Source organism: Anoplopoma fimbria, chromosome 1 (assembly GCF_027596085.1).
Source record: "Anoplopoma fimbria isolate UVic2021 breed Golden Eagle Sablefish chromosome 1, Afim_UVic_2022, whole genome shotgun sequence".
Lineage (NCBI taxonomy): Eukaryota > Metazoa > Chordata > Actinopteri > Perciformes > Anoplopomatidae > Anoplopoma > Anoplopoma fimbria.
In genome coordinates, this window is record NC_072449.1 from 7,986,086 (window position 1) to 8,009,038 (window position 22,953).

The 22,953-nt window shown below is 42.6% G+C and overlaps 1 protein-coding gene across 2 annotated transcripts in view; it reads left to right on the top strand.

The window, feature by feature from the left end:
* Nucleotides 1-22,953, top strand: part of gramd1bb (GRAM domain containing 1Bb) — a 69,803-nt gene that overhangs the window by 31,761 nt on the left and 15,089 nt on the right. The window contains exons 4-6 of one of the 2 annotated variants that reach the window (XM_054600497.1): nt 15,950-16,160; nt 19,452-19,472; nt 20,825-20,848. In XM_054600497.1, the coding sequence (XP_054456472.1) occupies nt 15,950-16,160; nt 19,452-19,472; nt 20,825-20,848 (256 nt within the window). The remainder of the gene's footprint in view (nt 1-15,949; nt 16,161-19,451; nt 19,473-20,824; nt 20,849-22,953) is intronic. The other variant, XM_054600578.1, reaches the window with a different exon arrangement.

Below are 22,953 nucleotides of genomic sequence, written 5' to 3' on the forward strand. Positions count from 1 at the left end.
AGAATGGCAGCAGCCTCCCCCCCCACCCCCACCCCCCTCTTAATACCCTTTTCATACATAGCATGTAGGGTGGAGGTGGAGGTGGGGGTCACTGACCAGGGGGGGGGGGGGGGGATCCTGCTTGAATCCTCCACACTGGGCCGGCAAGGTTTGTTTTTTTTTATCTTGGAGAGTAATAGAGAAAGGGAGCCATCTAGGGAGGAGAACAGAGAGAACAGGAGGGACGGAGGGGGGAGGGTAGAGAGCCTGCGCCTGCTCACTGCGAGCACAGCAAGTGCAGCTTTCATCCGCAGCGGAGACCGAGGGAGAGACGGAGAGAGTTTGAGCGAGCGAGCGGCGGACGCTGTGAGGGGGACGGCGTGTGAGAGGGGGCATGATAGAGAAGACACACAGATAGAAAAAAAGGGGAGAGCGACCGGCCATGTTGGCTTTTATCTGCAGTTGCTAGCCCATCAGACCCATCAGCCCATCTGCTGCGTGCTACGGTTGTGCATTGAGCACTGCGGTGCAGGTCACCTCCTTCTCTTTTGGGAGAACTGAAGAACCTCAGGGAGGTGTAGAATTTCTGGCACAAGTGCTCGGCACTGCGGCACCTCGGCACAAGCGACGGAATGTAGCGGAAAGGTGGGCAAAGCTGAGGATCATCCTTTCCGGACTTGTGGTGCCCCAACCATCCATCCGTCCGTCCCTGCATCCACTCGTCCCTCTCCGTGCATCTCTGTGCTCTGTGTATGGGAGGTGAGGCTTTGGCAGGCTGTCAGTCAGCATGCGGCGGTGTGAACGGGCAGCCCAGTGCCCACAACACGCTATGGACGTCAGACACTCCTCGCTGTACTAATGAAAGGCTTCAAGCTCGCCTGGTAAGGCTGAACACAGAGCGGACATTCTCCTCTTTGTGTTGCGATTGCTGTTTTTTGTGGGGTTTTTTGTCTGTATAGCTTTTATATAGCAGCTGTCGTGTATGCAAAGCACAACCCGGCCAGGTGCTGGATGTCTGCGACCATTCTCTGATGTTATGTGGCTGTATTGTCATATGTCAACACGTTGACAAGGCTGGTTGCACTGTTAAATATCTGTGCTTCTTAAAGAGGGCACATTAGATTTAATCATGTTTTGTCTGTCCATCCCCGCCGGTGCATTTCTACATGGTTATGTAAATCTGCAGGGAATGTAGCAGTTAAGTAATACCGGGGAAGTTTAGGACGCCACTAAGCTGTGACCACAGTGTGTGTATCCAGTGTGGGATATTGTGGGGTTTTTTTTTATTGGTTTTTTGTCTTGCTGTGGCGACCCTGCTCTGCTCCCCTCTGGCGGCTCTCAGTGTGAGCAGAGCAGCTGAGGAGAGGCTCTCACGTGGCTGCCTGGGAAAGAGCAGGCACATGCTCCCCTCCGTCTTTTCCCCCCCTGCTTTTTACCTCCCCTCGCTGTCCTCCTCGCCCCGTTCTCCCCGTTCCCCTCGGTATCTATCTCACATGGACAAACAGATCCACATCCAGGTGCCCCCCCCCCCCCCTTGCTCTCACTTTCCTTTTTTAACCTGTTTCGCCACAGTGTGTGCACTTTTTCATCGTCCCTCCTTCCATCCTCTCCTCTCCTCTCCTCTCCTCTCCCCCCCCCTGTGTTTGTTTATGCTCCTCCTCCTCCTCCTCCTCCTCTTGCCTGATATTTTTAGAGACGAATTACAGAGCACTGCAGGAGGAAAAAAAAACCAGAGGGGGAGCAGTTTCGGCAACGTGCGTCCCGCTTCCTTCCTTCTCACTTTCATGAGGATCTCTTCTTTTCCCTGTAGGACCGCTTCTTTTCTCTCTCTCTCTTTTCCACTCTCTCTATTTTTGTCTGTGTCCTTCTATCATTTACATCCCTCTCTCCTCTCTGCTCTCCTTTTTTTTTTTATACCTCTCAAATCTATTACTTGATTCTCCTGACGTTTTTTTTTTTACTGTAGACTGTGTCGACTTTAGCTTTGAACATTTTCCTCTCAGGGCTCCATAAGATTAATCAGATTGAGTGCATACTGCATGTGTGTTCCTGTATGTTTGATTGTGTGTGCGTGTGTGTGTGTGTGTGTGTGTGTGTGTGTGTGTGTGTGTGTGTGTGTGTGCGTGTGTGTGTGTGTGTGTGTGTGTGTGTGTGTGTTAGCTCACCTAATCCTTTTGCAGCACAAACACAAAGGTTACTTTACCACTGAACAGCCATCTGTTAGCATCCCATAGTCTCTTATACATGTGGATGACCTGTCTGGCTCGCTAGCTGGGTACAGTGTGTATGCCATGTTGTCATGTATATCATGTTGTCATGGTATATAACAGCACATATGTATAAAGTTATACTGTATCTGTTAGGATGCATCCCCACAACATGTTATTATATGCTTTTTACCTTTTAATCAAGAATGTGTTTTTTAAAAGGAAGTTTTATTTATTTTTTTAAAGGGAGTTTTTAAAAGAATGACGCTTTATTTCAGCTGTGTTTCAGTACACCTTGAAGGGGGAAAAAAATCAATGAAGGAAGAAGTGATAGTGATGGGTATCAGTTCCCCTCATAAATGTATCAATGAGAGGATCCAGCTGAAGTGCGATCACTCAGTTTTTTTGTGTGTCTATTAGAGCAGCATTCTATTCTCCCAAGGACAATCTGCCTCGTAGGCAAAACGGTGTGACCTAGAGGTCATCCCATCAGTCAATACTTCAATCAGTGCATTTGTAGTCCTGTGTTATAAACCAGTAGCTGCCACCAGATAAGGCAGCTTATTTATCTACACTGGATGCAGTGATTTATCTGTAGTGTTATCGATGTGGCGCTCTCCAGGTACTTGATGGAACTATACAGTGGTTCTTGTACACTCTCAATGGGTATTTATTGGAGCCAAAGTATTTGTTCGTAACATTTTTATTGGCTGCTGGCAAATGAGATACCTTAATATTAGGATGACGCTCTGATTATTGTGTCGTGCATGAAAAAAATGCTTAGACTGCTTACAAGATACCATAAAAATGAATATAATGAAGCCTTTTTAATGCCATGACAGGCTGAATGAAGTGGCCAATGTCAGGATTTGCATTAACAGTGAGGTTTTATTTCAAGATTTTCTCTCTTTGCTGTTATATTGATTGTGTTTTTGAGGCATATGACTCCAAAGTTATCTTTACATGTACTGGAATTGCATGAAAAGAAAGCAAGATGGAATAGTTGGGATGATGATTGTGATCTGATGGAAACGATGGGAGTGTAAAAGAAATATTGGTCATAGTAAAGATTATCGTGATCGTCCTGAAAGTCGATGTCAAGGGAAAACGAGTGTCAAAGAGTTTTCAGACCTGAAACCAGGCTGCCCTGTTGGGTGTATGTCTGTCACAGTGCATGCTGGGATTGAGAGCCAAGGTGGGGGGGGATATATTTTTGCAGCATTACTAACTTGTCTGAAGATAAGGTAGAGATAAGAAAAGAGAGAGAGAGAGAGACCATGTGTTTATGTACATGCCTGCGTGCGAGTGTGAGATTGCTCAGGATTTGGCCGTGGCCCCGATGTGGGGATGTTTGCTCTCGATACGACATTTGGTGTGACTTAAATCTGCACACAGATGTGCACACACAGCCAACAGCAGCAGCTGTAGCAACAAGCGAGGCACAGAGAGCGAGCCTGAGCCGGAGCTTACTCTCTGCACGTGGCACCGTGGACAAGCCTGTTGTTGCCGCTTGACAGTCGGGCAGACTTTGAGTGCAGACTAGCATGCATAAAAGCCCGTGTGTATCCTTTACACTCGTCTGGTCAATTGTTCAAGCTCCTTTTATCGTATTGATCGTTGCCAATCAGAGCGGGAGACTGTAGTGTTTTCTTCTGCTTAATGTCACGGTCAGAGCTCCGTGGGGAAGTCTTCAATCCGTGATTTCTGCTTTTTTATATCCCCTTGAGACTGCAGCTTTTAGCTCATGCGTGCTGCCATGCAGACAAACAGAACTTCAAAGACTTTTGGAAAAACTTGCAACATCCACCAACAGATGCGCGGATGCCTCAGATCCTCTCAAACGCACGTGCAAACCGAGTCTCCAGTGCCGAGCCACTAATGTCTCTCTGGGCTATTTTAAACTGACTTGAAAATTGTAGCTCCCAGGCCTCTGCACCAAGAGGATTCATTTCAATATGTGAAGTATTAGAGAGGGAGAGGCTCCTGTGCATTAACTGCAGGTGAGCTGCTGGTCGATCAGCTGGTCGTCTAGATTTAAAATGGTAATCAGAAGTGATGATTAAACCCCCTTCGCTTCAGCAAAACTATGCTTTGAAAACGTTCATGTCCACAGCTAAGAGTTTGTTAGGAATGTACTGGGAGGCCTGGAACCAGCAGCAGCCTCACAGATAAAGCACTGCACCATCAGACCGGACCACAGTGGACTTCCCAGTTCACAGCAGGGGCCCTGGAATGAAGAGAAACCGCAGAATTGTTTCCCTCCTGGCCACAGCTTATTAACTCACACACTCTCTCTCCCTTTTCCCCCTTTTTTTTATACTGCATCCTTCCCACAGGCCATTTCTCATCGCTGATTATGCTCTATTCCCCGCCACACTCTTCTGCCTGCTCCCAATACAACAGGCTTGTTTTTCTATATTTGGGCTGTGAGGGGATATGATTGATGATGCATTGATTGGGTTGCAATGATTGATTAAGTCACAGAAGGAAATAGAGTTACTTGCATAGAACTTAATGAGAAAGGATTTGTGTCTAGATTGGTATTAAGTGTTAGCATTAACAAGGACTAGGGAGATTGGTTGCATTACTCTTAGAGTCATTTTAAAATGTGATGTATTTATTTAAAAAAAGACAGACATGTGCATTTGCTTCCAGGTTACATTTTAAATATCAGTAGTGCCGTGCATTACACATACAAGTCATGTGTATCCCTCCTTGATGGATGTCTGATGAAAAGGCTTCACGTTTGCATTTCATACAATGGTTTCTCAAATATAACATGTCCAAAAAATAAGGTCATTTTCAGTTAAGCTTTTTAAAAAGCACAATCAGAACCTGCTTCCCCCTCTCCTGTCTTATAAACTGGCATGTGTTTATGTGTACATAGAAGTAACTGTTTTCATATAATTTATTAGTTGGTTTTTTTATTCGCTATCTGCCCACAACACTGGAGTAATCCATACTTAACCTTATTTACCTGAAGGCTCGCTGTGTTTCTCCACACTTACACAGACCATGAAATGTGATAGGTGACATCCTAACATTTGGGAATTAACTTTTCCCTTTTAATTGCTAAAAAATAACTGCTAATGAGAACTGAAGTCAATTTCTATCTTTTTTTTTTAATAGGGCTGAAACTCAAAATTATTCTCATTAATGATTTATCTGCAGATTTGATTAATCAACAATGTTTTTGTCTGTATAATGTTACAAAATAGTAAAAATTCACCAGTTCACTTAAAAAAAATGTTTGTATAGTAGACGTAAATCTAAGCGTTATGTAATGCGCACCTGGTAGACATGAAATTTAAGTTATATAAAAGAAAAGGTTGACTTCCTGCACATTCTCAGCACTGCGTTACGTAGTGACACAAAAGGATAATAGATGCACAAATCAAACCCATACAGAGACTTGAAGATAAAACTTCTTATGAAACTGTTACTGTATATCTCACACATGGACACAAGGAAAGGTCTACAATGATCTGATGTGGTAGTGATGCATAGAGCGTCCTCTGTGACATATTTTCCGGTCGAGACTAGTAATATCAGAGATTACAGAAAGAACAAATGTCTGATCTTGAGTCCAGAGAAGGTGGGTCAGTCATTAATTTATGCATTTTAGGTAAAAGTATACCTATATTTAGGAACTACAGGGTTTTGTTAAGATGCTAAACGGTTTGAAATTCACTCTAGAATATATTACAGGATAGGTTGCCTCTAATAAACGCTGTGCTGATGGTGCGCAGGAATTCAATATGTTCTTTCAACAACATATATCTTACTTAAATGGAAGGAGGGTCTGTTTGTATGTCTGTCCTTAAGAGAGCGCAGTTATGAGTGTGGAGTTGTTTGGATGACCGTTTCTTGAGATGATATTCGACCAATCGACTCTTTCCAAACAGGCACGTTTTGAACGGTAACTGCACTAGTAAGAAAGAAACCCAAAGAATTTATGACCAAGTCTCATGACAACATTTCTTGGTGCGACAAATGTTACAACAAAAATATATATTATATTCAGGTAAACACCTCCTCACCTCAACTTGTTACCATCACAGGAAGATCACATACACTCACTCTCTTTCTCCCCATCCCTCACCTTCTCTCTGTCTACCGCTCTTTCCCCCCCCCCCCCGGCCTGTTTTCCTTCCACCTATGTATCCCCCTGCAGATGGCAGCGGCTGTGTCCGTCCCACCGGGACACCGTGTCCCACAGGGCCTTAATCCTGTTGCCAGCTTCCTATTCCCTCCTGCCCCTCTCCGACATCTCCACTTGAGTCCTTGAATTACCTCACTGGGCCGAGTAGTGCTCTTGAATTTAAATCAGTGGTGTTTAATTATAGCTGCTTTTAAAACAGGTTCTTGGACCCAGAGGTACAGTAGGTCACAGCTTCAATGAGAACCCAAAAATGATAGCAGGCCTATGTTAGGTTGCCACACATTGAGGATAATTAGGCAGCTTAATTAAGCCTGGACTAAATTCCGAAGTTATGCTCGTGGGATTGGATTTAAATAGTTTTAGGAAATGTAATGACATACAGTGGTTTCACTTTGTATTTGATTGTTTTTGTGTTATACTGAAAAGTTTGTGTCCTGATCTTTTGAACTATCTTCCTGAGTGAAGTGGAGATATCAGCTGTCAGGGACCGACCGATCGCTCCTTTCACTCTGAACATGTTCACAGCAAAGTGCACTTAAACTCCGGGCCTTTGTAGATAACTAATGGTGTGTGTTAATGCTTTATGCTGCAGCATCAGCCCCTTACTCACACAGACACACAAACACACACACCCCCTCCTACAGCTCTCTCTTTTTTCCCCTCTAGTTGGGAACACTTCAAGTAGCCGTGCACATGAATGGCTTGACTGGCTGCCATGGCAACTGCACGGCCGAGACACAGTCAGTCTGACAGACATTTCCGACCCAGCCAGGCGTCGCCACATTTTGATGTTCCCATGACAACTCTGTAAACAGCACGCCTTGCTCTCAAAAAAAAAAAAAAGATGGAGAAATTTGTTGGAGTATTTAACATTCGGAGGGGTGTTCTGCTTTCATTTACACCAGAATGAATTGGGGGGGGGAAATTGAAACTACTCAAGCCTGTCAAGTCTGTCAGTCATGAGAGAATACTATGAGTGAATCAACAGCTAAGTGCCCATGGCTGTTCATTACATAGCACATCTCTGAGTGCGTGGTCACTTTGACCATCTGCGTGTCCACTGGGTGCAACAACAAAGCGAGCAGAGGTCCCCCTAAGTAGGTCAGTTGTCGGCGGCGAGGCTGGGCAGGCTTATCTGGGCACACGGTGGTCCGGCTCAGTGGACCAGCTCCCTTTGTTCCACAGCACGGCTCCGCTGGGCGCTCCCACAGAGGCCGCCAGCACTGCTGCCGCCCCGGGGTCAAGTCTTTCCAGCAGCACAGCTCAGGGCTCCGTTTGCTTGTGTACAGAGATCCAGAGGTGACTGTGGTCATCTTTATGTATGAACGTGTGAATGGGTCACCTTAAAGTTACCTTTCTTATTTTTTAGTAATACAGTTTCTGTGAAGTAAATAGTACTGTAGTAGTCATTTTTTTAAAAGAAATGTGTTTCTTGATTGCACATGGAAACACAGATTAGTGAGCAGTGAGTGTGTAATGCACCGAAACACTTGTTGGGCACCCAGTTGCAGCCATGTGGATAAAGCCTTTATGTGCGTGGCTGACAATTATTTTTCGCAAGAGCTGATTGACTTGTTTGGTAGTTTGAAAGTAGGCCTCATCCAACTTCCTTATAGGCTTTGGATTACTGCATCACCCCAATAAAGGTAATACTGAGCATTTAAATGATATGCATATATTAACACGTTATGTGTAAAGATGAATCAGAAGCGGTTTATAGCCAAGTACGTTACATATACAAGGAATTTGGCTAGGAATATAGATATATTTGTTGTATATAGAAATATACCAAAAAAAGCAAAAAACTTTTTAACAATTTAATCTATATACTTTATCACAGCAGACATTTCGCCTAGTTATAGTAAAGCACAGGTGTTACTGCTTAAATATGAACAGCTTTCTAGTTTGCAAAGGAAAGCATGTTGAACTGTGTGAAACCATGATATGTGTTTCCACAAACCCTGCTCCAGCTTATTGTGTGATTCAGAAGGAGCCTCGGATGTAAAGTGACCTGAATGGCGGTGATGTCAGCCCGTCCATTCATGAAACACATGAATAATTGAGGCAGCAGCAGGCTCAGTGCACCAGCACCAAGTAGAGGTGGAATGCAAAGTGAAAGCCATCTCTTTACTCATTTGGCGTCCCTCACCAAACCCCCTCACCCCCCTCTCTCTATCTCTTTCTATCCGCTTGCGTATCTCTCCCCCCCAATCTCCTGATATCCATCGTCAGTCTGCAGCCGTGAAATTCTGTGAACAGGGACCGGAGAGAGGAGCCATGCTTGGATACTAGCGGATGCACTCGTAGCGCTGATGATCCAACGGCTGGGAGAGCGGAGGAAGAAAAAGGGGCGAATGGAAAAGTGCAGGCTGCAAGAGAAAGAGAGAGCCTATCAGCCGCTATTAGACAAAGGAGGAGAGGAGTGAACGATAGGAAGAGAAGGAAAAAAGACAGAGCCCGCTCTCCGGAGAGAGAAACCCCTGTTCTCACCATCTGCCGGGGAAATACGTTCTCTTTATCTCCCATCGGCAGCGTCTGCTTCCTCCTCCTTTTCCTCCCATCCTCCCAGCATGCTCCAGAACTCGTTCACCCTCTTTACCTATATCCCTCATCCCTCTTTCGTCTCTCCTTTCCCCCTCCTCCTCCTCCTCCTCCTCCATCTCCTTCCTCCTATGCCTCATCCACAGCTCCCGCTGCGTGAATGACTCCATTTGAAAAGGGCTGATCGCTGCGGAGCGGCTCTCTACATGGCTACGACCAGGTTAGTGCTGGGAACAACAGCCTGCTTACCTGGCTGCTTTCAGACGGAGCTACATGGAGCCTGCGTAGTGATTAGTTTCCCTGCTTGGCAAGATCAACATGTACCATTTAGAAGGAAAGCCTGGACCGCCAATGCCTCTGCTTTGGCAGGTGGTGTTAAGGGCGATGTAAGCTGGTTATTAGGAGATCAGAGCTGGCCGGGGAAGATCAGTGGCCCTAAGCCTGCTAAAGAAAATCTCCCCGCCTGCCTCTCCCATCTTTTTCTCTCCCCTTCTCTTTCTCCATTTGTCTGTGCGGCTACCTTTCATCCACCGAGAGAGAAAGGAAAGAGCAGCTCGCGGTCGTCGGGATGATCCGCTGGATGAACAGCTCATTACTTGGGGCTGCCTACCAGGACATGGTGGTGTTTGAGTGTGTGACGGTGGCCAACGAGGGCTGCCACTGCCTGGAGGGCTGCTACGGCGAGGTGTTGAGGGACTGTGTCTTTCACCATGGGTATGGCGGGCTCTGTGATGAAAGTACACGTGTGTGTGTGTGTGTGTGTGTGTGTGTGTGTGTGTGTGTGTGTGTGTGTGTGTGTGTGTGTGTGTGTGTGTGTGTGTGTGTGTGTGTTAGTAACAGAGAGAGGGGATGGGTGGGGTAAGATGGGTTTTGTTTATATGACTTGGCAGTTCTTGGGTGCGTTTAAATGTGGAGGTGAGTTCGTAGTGTTTGGTAGATTGGCTGTGTGATGTTGCCAAATGTAGTTTTTCCGTACATGGGCGTATTCGCGTCCGTGTTCAAATGCACGTTTCTGTATGTGTTCCTGTGTGTGCATGCGCACTGGTTGCTGGTGAGCGTGGTGTTCCTCGTGGTCTTTTTTTTTTCAAACTGAAGGGGCCGTTGCCAGATGGGTATTTTCCAGGGTCAGCAAAACTGTGAAAACAAGCGGGGCCGCTCAGAAAGGCCCGGAACTCTGTTCTATTGTGAAGCTGAACGATCGGACAGCTTGAGCCGGTTGGATTTAGAGCTTTAGAGCTTATTTAAAGAAAAGACTGTAACAAAGTGGTGCGAGCAGCATGCTTGTTTCTCTTTTCATTTATTTTGTTTCACTCCATATGTAACAACTTGACCTACTTTAAGTGACATGTAGGGGTCCTGTCTGATGGACACTTTAAAGTCTGTCTCTCTCTGTCTGTGAAGAGCTCTGAAGTGCAGATGACTTCTGTGCTTGAGCCTCAGGGAGCATTCCCTCTCATATATGATGCAAATGACATACTGTGCTGAACGAAATCTGTAAATTTAGTCTTTTAATAATTGAGTAGGATGTTAAAATGCAAGATGAAGTTAGTATTGATCAAAATAAGTTTTGATTTATTATCTATAACCGCATTGTGGACCATCATGTTTTTAATTTTACTAAATTTCAACACTGGGTAACAAGAAGCTCCTCTGTTATATTGTGTTCCAGCAGATTGATTTATTCCCCTCTGCTATATACACTAAAGCCTTATTAGTATTCCTGAATATGCAATATCAAGTTCTCTTTCTCAATGTATTCATTATTATTCATAGAATTTGATATAACAACAATTAATGTGGCCTTAATTCAGTTAAGCAAAACATATTGCCTGTACAAATTAACAAAAGAGATATTGCAGACAGTTAGAGAAAGGGTTTTATACGATACTAATATCCATAAATTTGATTTATGGATCGTACAGTACAGAGAAGTCCAGGAATCAATCATGAAAAGTGCAAAAGCGTCCTGATGGGCCGTAATGTCTGACACTTTGCCTCCCTGCTGTATTTCCCGCTCAGAGGGCATCTCTAACCAGCAGAGCTGCCGAGGTATATTTAGTCGCACACTCTGAATATTTAAACCTCTCTCTCTGTTCACTGTTGCTATAGCGATATTCATCCTATGCTTAGCTTTGTTTGAGCTTTGTAAAATGCGTGGTGCGGTGCTCTAAGATATACCTTTTTAATTGTTAAATTGTTTTTATGTCAGCTCTCCCGCTGCAGTGAATCCTTGAAGGTAAATGTAGACCTCCGTGTTCGGATCACTTAATCAATGCAACTAAGAAGCTCCTGTGAGTGCTGCTGAACACAGCACTGACGCTTGGTTCCACCGCTTTGGTTCCAGTAAGCCTTTTTAGGTTGACGAGAGTGTGTTGTTGTTGTTTTTTTTATCGTTACACCCTCAGGCAGGTTTCCCTTCACGTTATCTAAAGGACTAGTGTGTCATATGTGTAGAAGTAATAGAGCTGAGAACAGCTGTGTCCATAATTCTACAGCTGAAGAACTCATTGTGCTTTTTTCTTGTAACTCCCCGAGCATCACTGCCCAGAGATAACGCACCGACGGGTTCCTTGCTTCCCGTCAAACTCTCCGTGTTCTGTCTCATGAAGCAGTCACTAACAAGGCATCTGTGATGGACGCTTTTGTCTGCTCCTCTGCAGCCCGGCATCAACTGCATGTTCACTCTATCCACACCACCATTCTGGTTCAGAGAGCAAACAGCTGTGTGAATGACATATATATCGGGCTTAGTCATTCATATGTTGATGATGGATCCGTGTTCCCATTGTTGACTGCTGTGTATCTGGAAAAGGCGAGGTGATCCGGGAATTCCTCATTTGTTCAAAACAACAAGTGGCGGTTCTCCTGTTCCTTCTGAACAGAAGTATTGAGTGATGATCCTCTCTGTTTTTTGTTTTTTTTTCTCTTGTATTTATTGAGTCTGGGCTTTGTTACCCAACCACCTTTAAAAAACTTTTGTTACCCTTATTTTAGCTATTATTTTTATGTATCTAATATTTTTGTTCAGCCCCGACCCCTTTTGACTAAGAGGCAAAGCCTCTGGTTAAACCTTTGTGGATACGTAATAGTACTTTTAGCTTTTAGTTGTGTAATTAATGACTTAATGGGGCTTGAATTTAACCTCACACTAAACCTCAACCCCACCTATCCACCCCGACCTACAGTGTGTGAGGGAGTGTGAATGTGTGTATGCCAACTGAGACAGGATTACCCAAGCCAGGATACGACATAAAATACACTTTCTGAATCTGCTATCTTTGACTGAGTAACGTACGTGTGTGTGTGTGTGTGTGTGTGTGTGTGTGTGTGTGTGTGTGTGTGTGTGTGTGTGTGTGTGTGTGTGTGTGTGTGTGTGTGTGTGTGTGTTGTGTTTGTGTGTGTGCTCTTACATTTCTTTGAAGGAGAACTTTCAGTGGTGGGGGATTCAGTTACGTGACCGTTGGGAACACAGTGTGTCCATTATGTCCGTTGTCTGCCAAATGTTTCTGTCAATGACGCCATTACCACCGGGTCATTGTTGGGTGGCGTGTTCAAATGCTCTCAGGATGGATGTGAGGTGAGTTCAAATGCAAACGCAGTATTCTCTAAATAGATCGTTTGCGGCTCATTTCTTAAAGCTGGTATCCGTTATAGTTTTAGTAGATATAATATTGATACTTCCATCTGTTGTAGTTGTACTCCTACCTTGATTTGAGACACTGAGAATTGGTGTCAACGTCACGCAGACTCTTACTGATGATCAGCTTTGAGCTTATTTACCACATCATGTGTATTAAACTCCCAATCAGGCTCACAAGTAGAAGCGTCTACTTTTAAATAGCTTTTTGACCCAACTGGTGCAGGATGGTCTGGTTAGAAGGTTATGTACCTGGTTTCATTCATTAATAAAATGACTTCCTTACATTCCAATTCTGAAACACTTTCAATGAAAAGTTGGAATAGAATTGTACCTTGTACCAAAAATGTAGCTTTAAGTATTGGTATAAACTATAGAACAAGTGTTATCTTTCATTTATTTTGTTATGTGTCCTCAATTCGCAATGCCAAGATGTCTCTGCACTGCAGTCCTGTAGATGCTGACTCCCTCTGTTGTCTATCTCAGAGGAGTGGAGACAGACGGACACAGTACAAACAATCAACAGATGATCTCTGCACTGGTGTTTATTAAAGCTGCATGTCCTGGCCATTATAACTGGCATGCTATATGTGCTTGTTACACTTGAGAAAATGCACTTTAAATGCACAAAATATCCCCCCCAGTGTGTACGTTTAGTAATGCATTCTGCTAGATGGAAGAGAACAGGGATAAAAGCTGCTCCCAAGAGTAAACTGATGATCTTGAACAAGATATTCAGAGCGGACACAAGCAAATATACAATAATAATAGGGAGCCCGAAGCATATGATAATAAAATTATCCTCGGAGGAGATATACGTTTTATTAATGTGTTGCTCTGACCGAGGAGAACTGTGGCCAAGTGTAAGAAATGGTTCAGTGATATCAGACAAACAGGCCTGACATGTAGAGGTGGCCATGATTCCCTCATTTTCTTTGTGCTACATACAGACCCCTACTGAAGGGAAGTCATTCACATTATAGCCAAACACAAAGTGGACAAATTGTTCTGCTTTATTGTCACTGACTAATCCACCTTATCAGTACGGTCAAATTCAAAGTTTCCAAAATATACTCACACCACACCCACTCTAGTGCCCTCTTCAGCTGTGTAAAGTCAGTAGTCCAGTGCATGTTTCCGAAGATCAGTGAAAAGAAAATTTGTCATTGTTTAATTTTGTTTTACTAACTTTATATATTTTTTGCACTCAAGGGAACATCAATCAAACAAGATATCTCAAAAATGTTTCACTTTCATTTTTTTATTGTGCACTGAAGGAAATATCAATGAAACTGGTTTATTCATTTGAAGAACGGCCTTTATATGTTTTTGCAAATGAACTCTTTTTGCAACATCACATTTTGTTGCCCAATAAAAAACATGAATTGACATTTTTACAGCTCTCAAACACTGTTTCATGTCTGTATCAAATGTGTTGCCATGGTAACAGCCATTGGCCCATGGGGTTTCCCAGCAGTGTTTTATGATTCAGGCATCCACCACGGCAGAAATAAAGACCACCTCTGCTTATATCATGAAAAAAAGAATACACTAATGAAATAAAACATTAACCTTCGAGGGAAAAGGCCCAGGTAGTATTTCACACAACAAACGCCAGATATGTAATGCTTCCATGTAGATGTTGTTTAGGACATCATCCATTAACATTTGATTGATTGATCGCGAGACGAGATGCGACAGAATCTGGGTGGCTTGTTACCTCTGCTAAACAATTTGATGGGGAAACCCTGGTTCATTTGTCAAGCACATGAGAGGTGTAGGATATTAGTATTTTATCACACACCATCTACACCAACTTGGGTGTGTACTGCTTGTTCATGTGTGTGTGTGTGTGTGTAACACAGACAGTCTCCTGGCTCAGAGAGAGATGATCATGCATGCTGAATACAGATGTACTCTGCTTTCTACTTAACGTAGTGGGCATTTGTACTCAGACTTCATGCCCTGATGGATGACACACACCACCTGATAAACCAGAGATTTAAAGATGAAAACAACGATAAAGGCAGAGTAGGAACCTGGCATTCACCTGCCATTCACCGAGCTGTGGCAGCAGTAGATGTCTACTTCAAATAATAGATGTTCTACAACAAACGTCTTTCAAAGGGAGATTTACTCCTAATTAGTACAGTAGGGACTAATCAGTAGTCAGTACACCATGAACAGAACAGTCAAAATGATCATCCACTGAACAGCAGCCATTGGTAATCATATAAATTAATGTCAGGGGTACCGTAATGCACCAGACGAGCATTATCTATCCCCATGCATTAAACAGATGTGACAGCTCTTTGTTGTCCTTCTCTTTTAAAATCAACTAGCTACTGGTACAGCAGACCCTGACAGTCAGACGGGAGCTGGCGACGCCGGCCCTTTATGATTCAGTGCTCTAAGCTGCACCGCAGTCCCAAATGTAACAGTAGATCAGTAATTCATGGGCACTAACAGCAGCCACTGGCTGGCAGTGACGTAATGGCTTGCATAACGCCATGTCAAGTAACCGTGCCTGGCGGGCGCACTGCCACTCGGATCACTTTCAGGGCCTTTTGTTCGCCTCTGTCATTGTGAGGAGAAGGCTTCTTGCTGAGCCATTGACGTGTGTGTGCGTGTGTGTGTGTGTGTGTGTGGTTTTTTTGTGTGTATAAGAAAAAGAGGGTGTCTAGTGCTGGATCACAGAGGCTACCTGATAGCAACGTACGATGGAAGGAAAGGGACTACCTGTCTGCAGACAACAGTCCCTCCACTCGCCCTGAGAGCTGTTAGTGGATGTGAAAAAGCGAATCCCCATGTTAAAGTCAACATGTAGATGGAGATAATGGAGATAATATCATTATGTGTTTCAGGCCTACATTAATAGCAAGAATGTTGGCATTGTATCTCTGATCATTAATCCTCATCATGTCCTCCAGAGTGGCATTTTTTGCAGCCATGGAAACGGTTAAATCCTTAATTTTTGTAAGGCCTCATATAAATAAACAGCTAGATAAATGTTGGTGTTAAGACTGTAAAAACTCTGTGTTTTTCCATTTCCTTATTGCTTTTGAAGTGTGTCATCGGTGAGAAAAATCCTAAAGTCATGCATGATGGTGACATTTGTTTTCCCCGCCGCCGCTGTTGATGTTGTTGTTTGTTTCCCGTATAAGCTTAGCTGTCATTAGCCAGGTTAGCACATGGCGCTTCAAGCCTGTTAAGCCTCAAATGATGTAAGCATGAGGGAACGCTGTATGTGCTGCGCTGCTGTCCACACTGATCTGTAAACTAATGGCTCCACCCTGCATGGTGTTTACGTGTTCAAGGAGTATTTGTGTGATTTCTATGTCGAACCAGATTATTTTCTTAATCGTAACATTTTGTTCTAGATTATATTTTCTCATCCCCTTCTTTCCGTCTTTTCTCTTTCAGCACTGCCAGTAACTCAAACAAGAGCACACCCGCCTGCTCACCAGTCCTGCGTAAACGCTCGCGCTCTCCCACACCACAGAGCCAGGAGGGTGAGAACATGGTGGAGAAGGGTTCAGACCACTCCTCTGACAAATCCCCATCCACGCCCGAGCAGGTCGTCCAGAGAACATACTCCCTGCAGTCAGCAAGAAGCGGGGGAAAGAACTCAAAGGTGAGCGACCAGGAGATGCTCCTGTGTGACCTTGTTTGACACATTTCCTCCGTACCTGTTTGAGAGACAGAAGGGTAGCCTCACAGTTTGAAGTGTAGTCGTAGAATCTAGCTCCCACACTAAGTTCTCAGTTCAGTTCTGAATGCTCAACAGTGCGTCCTTTCCACTGAAAAGAGTTGAGAGTCGCTGTGAAGATTGAATCGCGGTAGTGACCAACCACACAGCACTTTGTGCCTCACAAAGCTGTTTTTAACATTTTCTCAGAATAGCGGTTGTGAACGGCTTCACTGTTGGACACAAGGTGCCAATTTCACACACAAGGATCAAAGTTAAACAGGTCAGGATAAGAGCTTAAACCACTTCTTTGACTATTAGTTATCTCTGACCAAAAGCATAAACATCACACACGACCAGTCTTTATACTTGTTAAATGTGATGAACAAGCTGACATATTTGATTTATAAAAACAGCTTTTTACTACTTGCTCTGATCAGTGTAGTTGCAGAGTACACTTCAACATAATGCAAATGCTAATACTTGTCCCACAAACTTATACCAGTAATTCTTTGTTAAAAAAAATGTTACATTCACTTTAATGGGATAGGAAAGCATGAATATGAGAGTACATGTGGAACAGTAACACAACTTGTTTACTGTAAGAATATGACATATCACATCAGATAGACAACAGTGAAATACGGTTAGCAGCTGAGTGCTTATCCTGATTATATAGTGATCACAGTGACTTTATGATACTGGAGATGATGTGGCAACTCTGGCTGTCACGTGTGCATTCATTCATAAACTGTGACGGCATGACCACAGAGTCGGAGTCGGCCCAGCTTTACTTTACCAGTGTAGTGACGCACTATGGTGTCAGATCAGTCTAATATTAATGAATGCACAGAGAAGGGTTCACAAGTGTATTTTGTGATTTATATATAAATGATTTTCTCCAGAAAAACCCATTTCAATGCACATAAAAATGGTATCATTATATATAAATGATTAATGAATATATTTCTGATGCACACAGAGATATATTTTCTATAACTAAATGTAATAGAAATCAACAAATATATGACATTTGTTAAATTTCAGTTTAAAACAGTTTGTATATAAATCAAAAAAATGTAAATAAGAAACACAGACAAATATGGTTTTGATTACATTTTCAAATCCTTTTAAATGCATATCGTTTTGGATTATTATCACATTTAGTTAAAACAATAAATATTTGTCTGTGCATCAGAAACATATTTGTGAATACATTTTTTTTAAATGTGTGGATTTGTTTACATTTATTTATATATAAAGTGATAACAATTTGGTGTGCATTGAAACACATTTTTATGGAGAGAGTCATTTATATATAAATCACAAAAAATCATTTTTGCATTCCGCGATGATAGGTCATTGATTTGTACATACTGATATGTAACTAGTGAGCTGAAACTATCTCTCTCCACCCTCGGGAGAGATTGCACCCTCCTCTCCATTCCAGCCTTTCATTTTTGACATCTCATATACTCCCTAATCGTTTACTCTCTCCTCTTCTAAAACTATGATTTGAAAGAGTTGTTTTTAGTTGAGATAGTTGATCTTGGCTAATTTACTCACTAATAGTTTTTTTGTATGCTCATTGAAAGGGAAGGTTAGAATTAAAGGTCAAACAAAGCTTTTGCATCAGTGAACTCTGAACTCAAATCAGTGCTTCAGCAGTCAGGACAGTGATTCAGGGTCTGCAGTCTGGTGTTCAGCTTTAAATAAGGTGCAACAACTAACAAACACCATGTCTTCATCAAAGCACTGTGTAACATCACAGTTACTCTGATGAAGAACTGCTAGTTGTTGAAAGGTTAGTTTGTGCACCTTAATAAAAACCTGCTAACATACTAACTCAAACCATGTGTTTCACACCATATCCTTCCTAAAATACTTGTGTTTTTGTTGCTTCAGAAGAGCTAGTTTAGTTGTGGACCATTTAAGGTTGTTTATCTGTTAGATGGATGTGAACAGATTACCACAACAACACACTAAGCATAGACAAGTCATGATAATACAGGTATGATATTTCCAACACTTTAACATTAGCATTTTTCTCCTGACTCTAAGCCTGTTTGGACATTGAAGAAATCAGAATCATAAGCTGTTTATTGCCAAGTACTTTACACATACAAGCGGGAAAAAAATCAGATAAGAAAGGTGTGTTTGGGTTTAAAGGACAGGTTCACATTTGTTCAAGTCTGTCTTAAAACAACAGTTATGTGCCCGTATGAACACTGAAACAGCTTTTGATCTGTATCATTTTTCTTCCGGCTAATACTGGCCATAAAGAGATCATATTTAGATTTTAACCCAATGTTAGTGACGGGGGGACAAATTCAACTGTCCATTTAAATACTTTGTTCCCCCTTCACTAGATTGGAAGTGCATTAGGAAAGGATCTCTTGATGGCCAGGAATAATTACAGCAAGCATAAACTCTTCTAATATGTGTAATGGGCATGTTAGTATTATTTTAAGGCAGACTTGCAAAAGAAAATATGACAGTATGAAGTTGGAGAGCTTATTGTTGTTTACAGAGGTTTGCTTTGTTGTAAGTGTCTCCTGGTTAATGGATACAGGCAGCATTGATTGATGCTTTCCAGTCCTGTTTTTAGGTCTTTGTCTTAACAGGGTTATCTGAAACAAGTTAAGGACAGGAATAGAGCCCTTGTATCTGTTGACTATCCCAAGCTCTTATTAAATAACAAAAAAATAGACACGGAAAGAAAGAGGTGAAAAACAGAAGAGCTCAGGTGTTGTATTTACTGTCCTCCCCCTCATCCGCATCTGGCCCTCCCAACTGAGCTCAGTGGCGGATTGAGTCTTGCAGGTTGTTTCACAGAAGGAGCAAGTGGCTCTAATGTTTTGTCCGCTCAGCAAAATGTTAGAATATAAGCCATGTCACCGGTGTCTTCATGAACCTTGTCATCTGTCTCTGCTGTTTTTAAATCACTTGTTGTTTTTGTCTCTCTTTTCTTTAATCATTTTTTTGTCTCCACAACACAGTGTGCACGCCTTTTCTCTCTCTCTCTCTCTCTCTCTCTCTCTCTCTCTCTCTCTCTCTCTCTCTCTCTCTCTCTGTTGCTACTGCTACATGCCATATGAAAAAATGTGTGCCATCTGATAATGACTGTTCGGCTCTTCTGTTGGTACTTTCAGCTGTTTTCTTCTTGCGGTTGATTTCTTTTTATTTTCATTCTTCTATCTGATTTTTTTCTTTGTTCTTCTCCTGATTGCATGCTAGTCTCACAAGCGACTTTCCAAAGTAAGCATTACTCTTTTTTCTGTTCTTCAAATATCTCTGTGCCCACCTCCCCCTCTGCCCCACCCTCCTGTCTTGTGAGCTGCTCTGTGGAAATGTCCGAATCCCCTGTTTGCAACGCTTCACCCTGAACCCAGCTTGTTCCTGTGCAACCGTTAACAAGCCCCATCTGCACCCACAATCATCAGATGGACATTTCTGAAAAATACAGTCAACCCCACACAACCTCACTCACTCCCTCTCCTCTTTCTCTCTCTCTCCTGTGCTTTCTTTTCCTTTCTGGTGATATGCAATGTAGAAAATTCCTTATAACTTTTTCACACATTTGATGGAGAAATGGAGCCTTATCTTTGAGATTTTGTCACATTCCAAGCATGAAAATAAACATTTCCGGCGCATATTTCCTAATAAACAATACTGCAAATAATTGTCCAAGTTCCCCTCTCTCTTTTCCTCTACCTTTTCCCACTTTGGATTCTGCGATGTCCGTCTCTTTACAAACTTATCTTGTTGTTACACTTTGGTAATGAGAGCTTTATTATATATTTATATTTGTCACGCTGTGTAACATCCAGGCTGCAGAGGGTTAAACTCAGCACCCATCACCTCAGTCCAGAGCTCCAGGAATATTTGAGCTGCCCATAATGAGAGCATCCTTCCTTCTACTTTTCTCGCAAAACAAGACCAAATATCCCCCTCTACTGCCTGTCTATGGACGCAGGCTGGTGCCATGTTTATAGAGTATCACCCATATTGCTGCTTCATCCATTAGATTTGCTTCTTGTCAGAGCTCATCCATTTTTTTTATTTTTTTTGCTCATTCAATTTACTACAGAGTATCTACGGAAACCGTATATAGGGTCTGATTTTATAAACTAAGGCAGAAATGAGAAACACAGGGAGATCACACACACATATCCTAATTGATTACATCACTTTTTCATTTCTGTGCCACGGTCCAATTCCACCCCCACCTACCTCAACTCTTTTGCAATCACATGACCCCAGACATGGCGTGAGGTCATCACAGCAACGTGAGCTTGATCACCCTGGCCCTAATGCAATCCAAATACAAGAGTGCATTCAGCGAAAGGGGTTCCATGCCTCTGTGCAGCAAAGGGCCGTATGACGATCGTAGTGACGTAGGCGCAGCAGTAATCACTCAGGCTTCTCGTGGAACATACAACGTCAGACCTCGGAAACCATCGCATTTTAATGCCACTTCAGAGTTGTTTATTAGCCACAAACTCATTAGACCTCAGCATCTTCTCTCTCGCTTCCTTTTCCTCTCTTGTGCTCATGTTGATCACTGCTTTGGTTAACGTTTTGTTTTCTCTTTAATTTTTTTCTTTCAGTATGACAGACTAAACCTGATTAAAGTAAGCATTTCTTCTTGTTTTCATTTGACCCATTGACAACCCCTGCGGCCCCCCATTAAAATCCCCCGGCCCTCCACTTCCTCTGTAGCTGTGCGACTGTAGGATCCCCTTTGATAGTTTCAGTCCCTCGTGTCCTTTCCCATGCTTTCCATCCCCTGAATTGACGTGGAAGGACAGTGATCTGTGAGCTGTGTGAAATAGAATTTAGTGAAGATTCTGTTGTAATCTAAAACTAACAGTCTTATTTCAACACAAAACTGATGCCACTCTGGTATTTGTTTGAAGTGACGGGGCAGCTCAGTTGGGTTTAAAACCATCACTTCCACAGTTGTAGAGCCTGCTTGCCATCGTGGCATAGAGACATTTTAGATGTGACCAATGTCCAAATCAAAGATGCTACTTGACATTTGGTCGATTTAAATTATTTTGAAGCTGTATATCTTATTTCTGTAATCCACAGAATCAACAGATAGTTCAGACTGACCTAATCCACTGTAAATCACAGAGGAGTCCCAGGCAAAACTCTATCCAACTGTTGGATAGTCTCTCTCTCTCTATCTCTCTATCTCTCAATCTCTCAATCTCTCAATCTCTCGTCACAACAAATAGTCATAAATCTCACAAACACACTAGCGTGCAGCCACACAAAGTCAAAGACAATGGCTCACACACTCACACACAATTTATCCAGACAGTGGCCTCGGAGTAATTCCTCTCTCGTGTCTCTGTCACCTTCAAACCAGATTAGCCCACATTAGCCCAGCTATCGTCACAGACAGGCCTGCTACTGCAGCTCCCTGCCCGCCAACCCCGCTAACACACCAGATAACCAGCAAACCCTGTCGGACACAGAGAAAACTCACACTGCTGCAGGCACAGAAGAGACATTGAATGTGGTTCAAGGTTTTTGAACAAGAAATGTACAATGAACTCTGCTTCATTGAGCCCTTGAGGCGAATTATTGTGGCCATTTGCAAAACAGATTATCCACCAGGTCAAAATAAGAAAACACATCGTCACTCAATCCTCAGTTATGTTATGATAATCACTATAATCATCTTCACAAAAATGCAGTAATGTTTAATAGTGATCTTGCTTGTCAGGTGTATAACTCATGAAACGCTCTCTAAAAATAGGAAAATTAGATTATGTTGCCATTTCATTTTGGTTTTTTTAACTTTAAATGTGTTGCTTTTAGTTATTGTACTCCTGGAATCAGACACTGGATATCACTTTTTACCTCCTATCTTCCCTCTTCTCCCCCTGAAAACCCTTCTCTCACCCTCTGAATGATCACCTGCATGTTTCCCCTCTGAGACTTTAGATCTCAGGCTGTCCGAACGGAAAGAGTGTTTATGTGGCTGGAGAATGTTGTAATGTCATAGTCATGATTAAGATACATCTCTGCTGCCCTCTGCTGTCGTAGAACCTGCAACAGAATTTGTTGTTTATAAAGAATTAAATCAGTTGGTTGGAAAAATGTTTAACAACATTCAAAACTCAGATATCTAAAATATTTTTGGGATAATTTTAATATTTGATGGATTAACTTTCAGATAAATTATATGTGACTTTTAAGACAGAGATATGGACATATTGTAGTACATGACTGTTAAATAAAAATGTAATTTTTAACAGTATATCTAATGTACTAATGCAGTATATATGGCTTTGAGTGAAATGTCTTTCAGTTCTGCCAATACAAGAAGCAGCTTTTCCTCAGGAAGGCTTTTGTTTTGAAAGATTCTTGTATTTGATCAGTCAATAAATGTTTAATTCAAAGAACATTCTGTCATTCTGTAAATATCAGTGATATTTGAGAGGCCAGGTGAGCGAACTGAAAGAGAATTTCACCCTGCATTAACCTCAGCACCTTGAGGTTTGAAATCAAGCACGGTTAATACGAAAGACGTCAAACGTCGGTCTTTGGCTTTTTAAAATTGTGTTGATAACATTCTGTAATTCCTGGCAGGAAAGAGTGTGAGTTAAAGTTTGACCTTCATGGCCTACTGTAACTTGTTACAATCAGGTCGATCATATTCCACCCTCTGTATGTCTCTATGAGCCCCAAACCCTGCTGCAGCATGTACAGGTTTCACACAGTT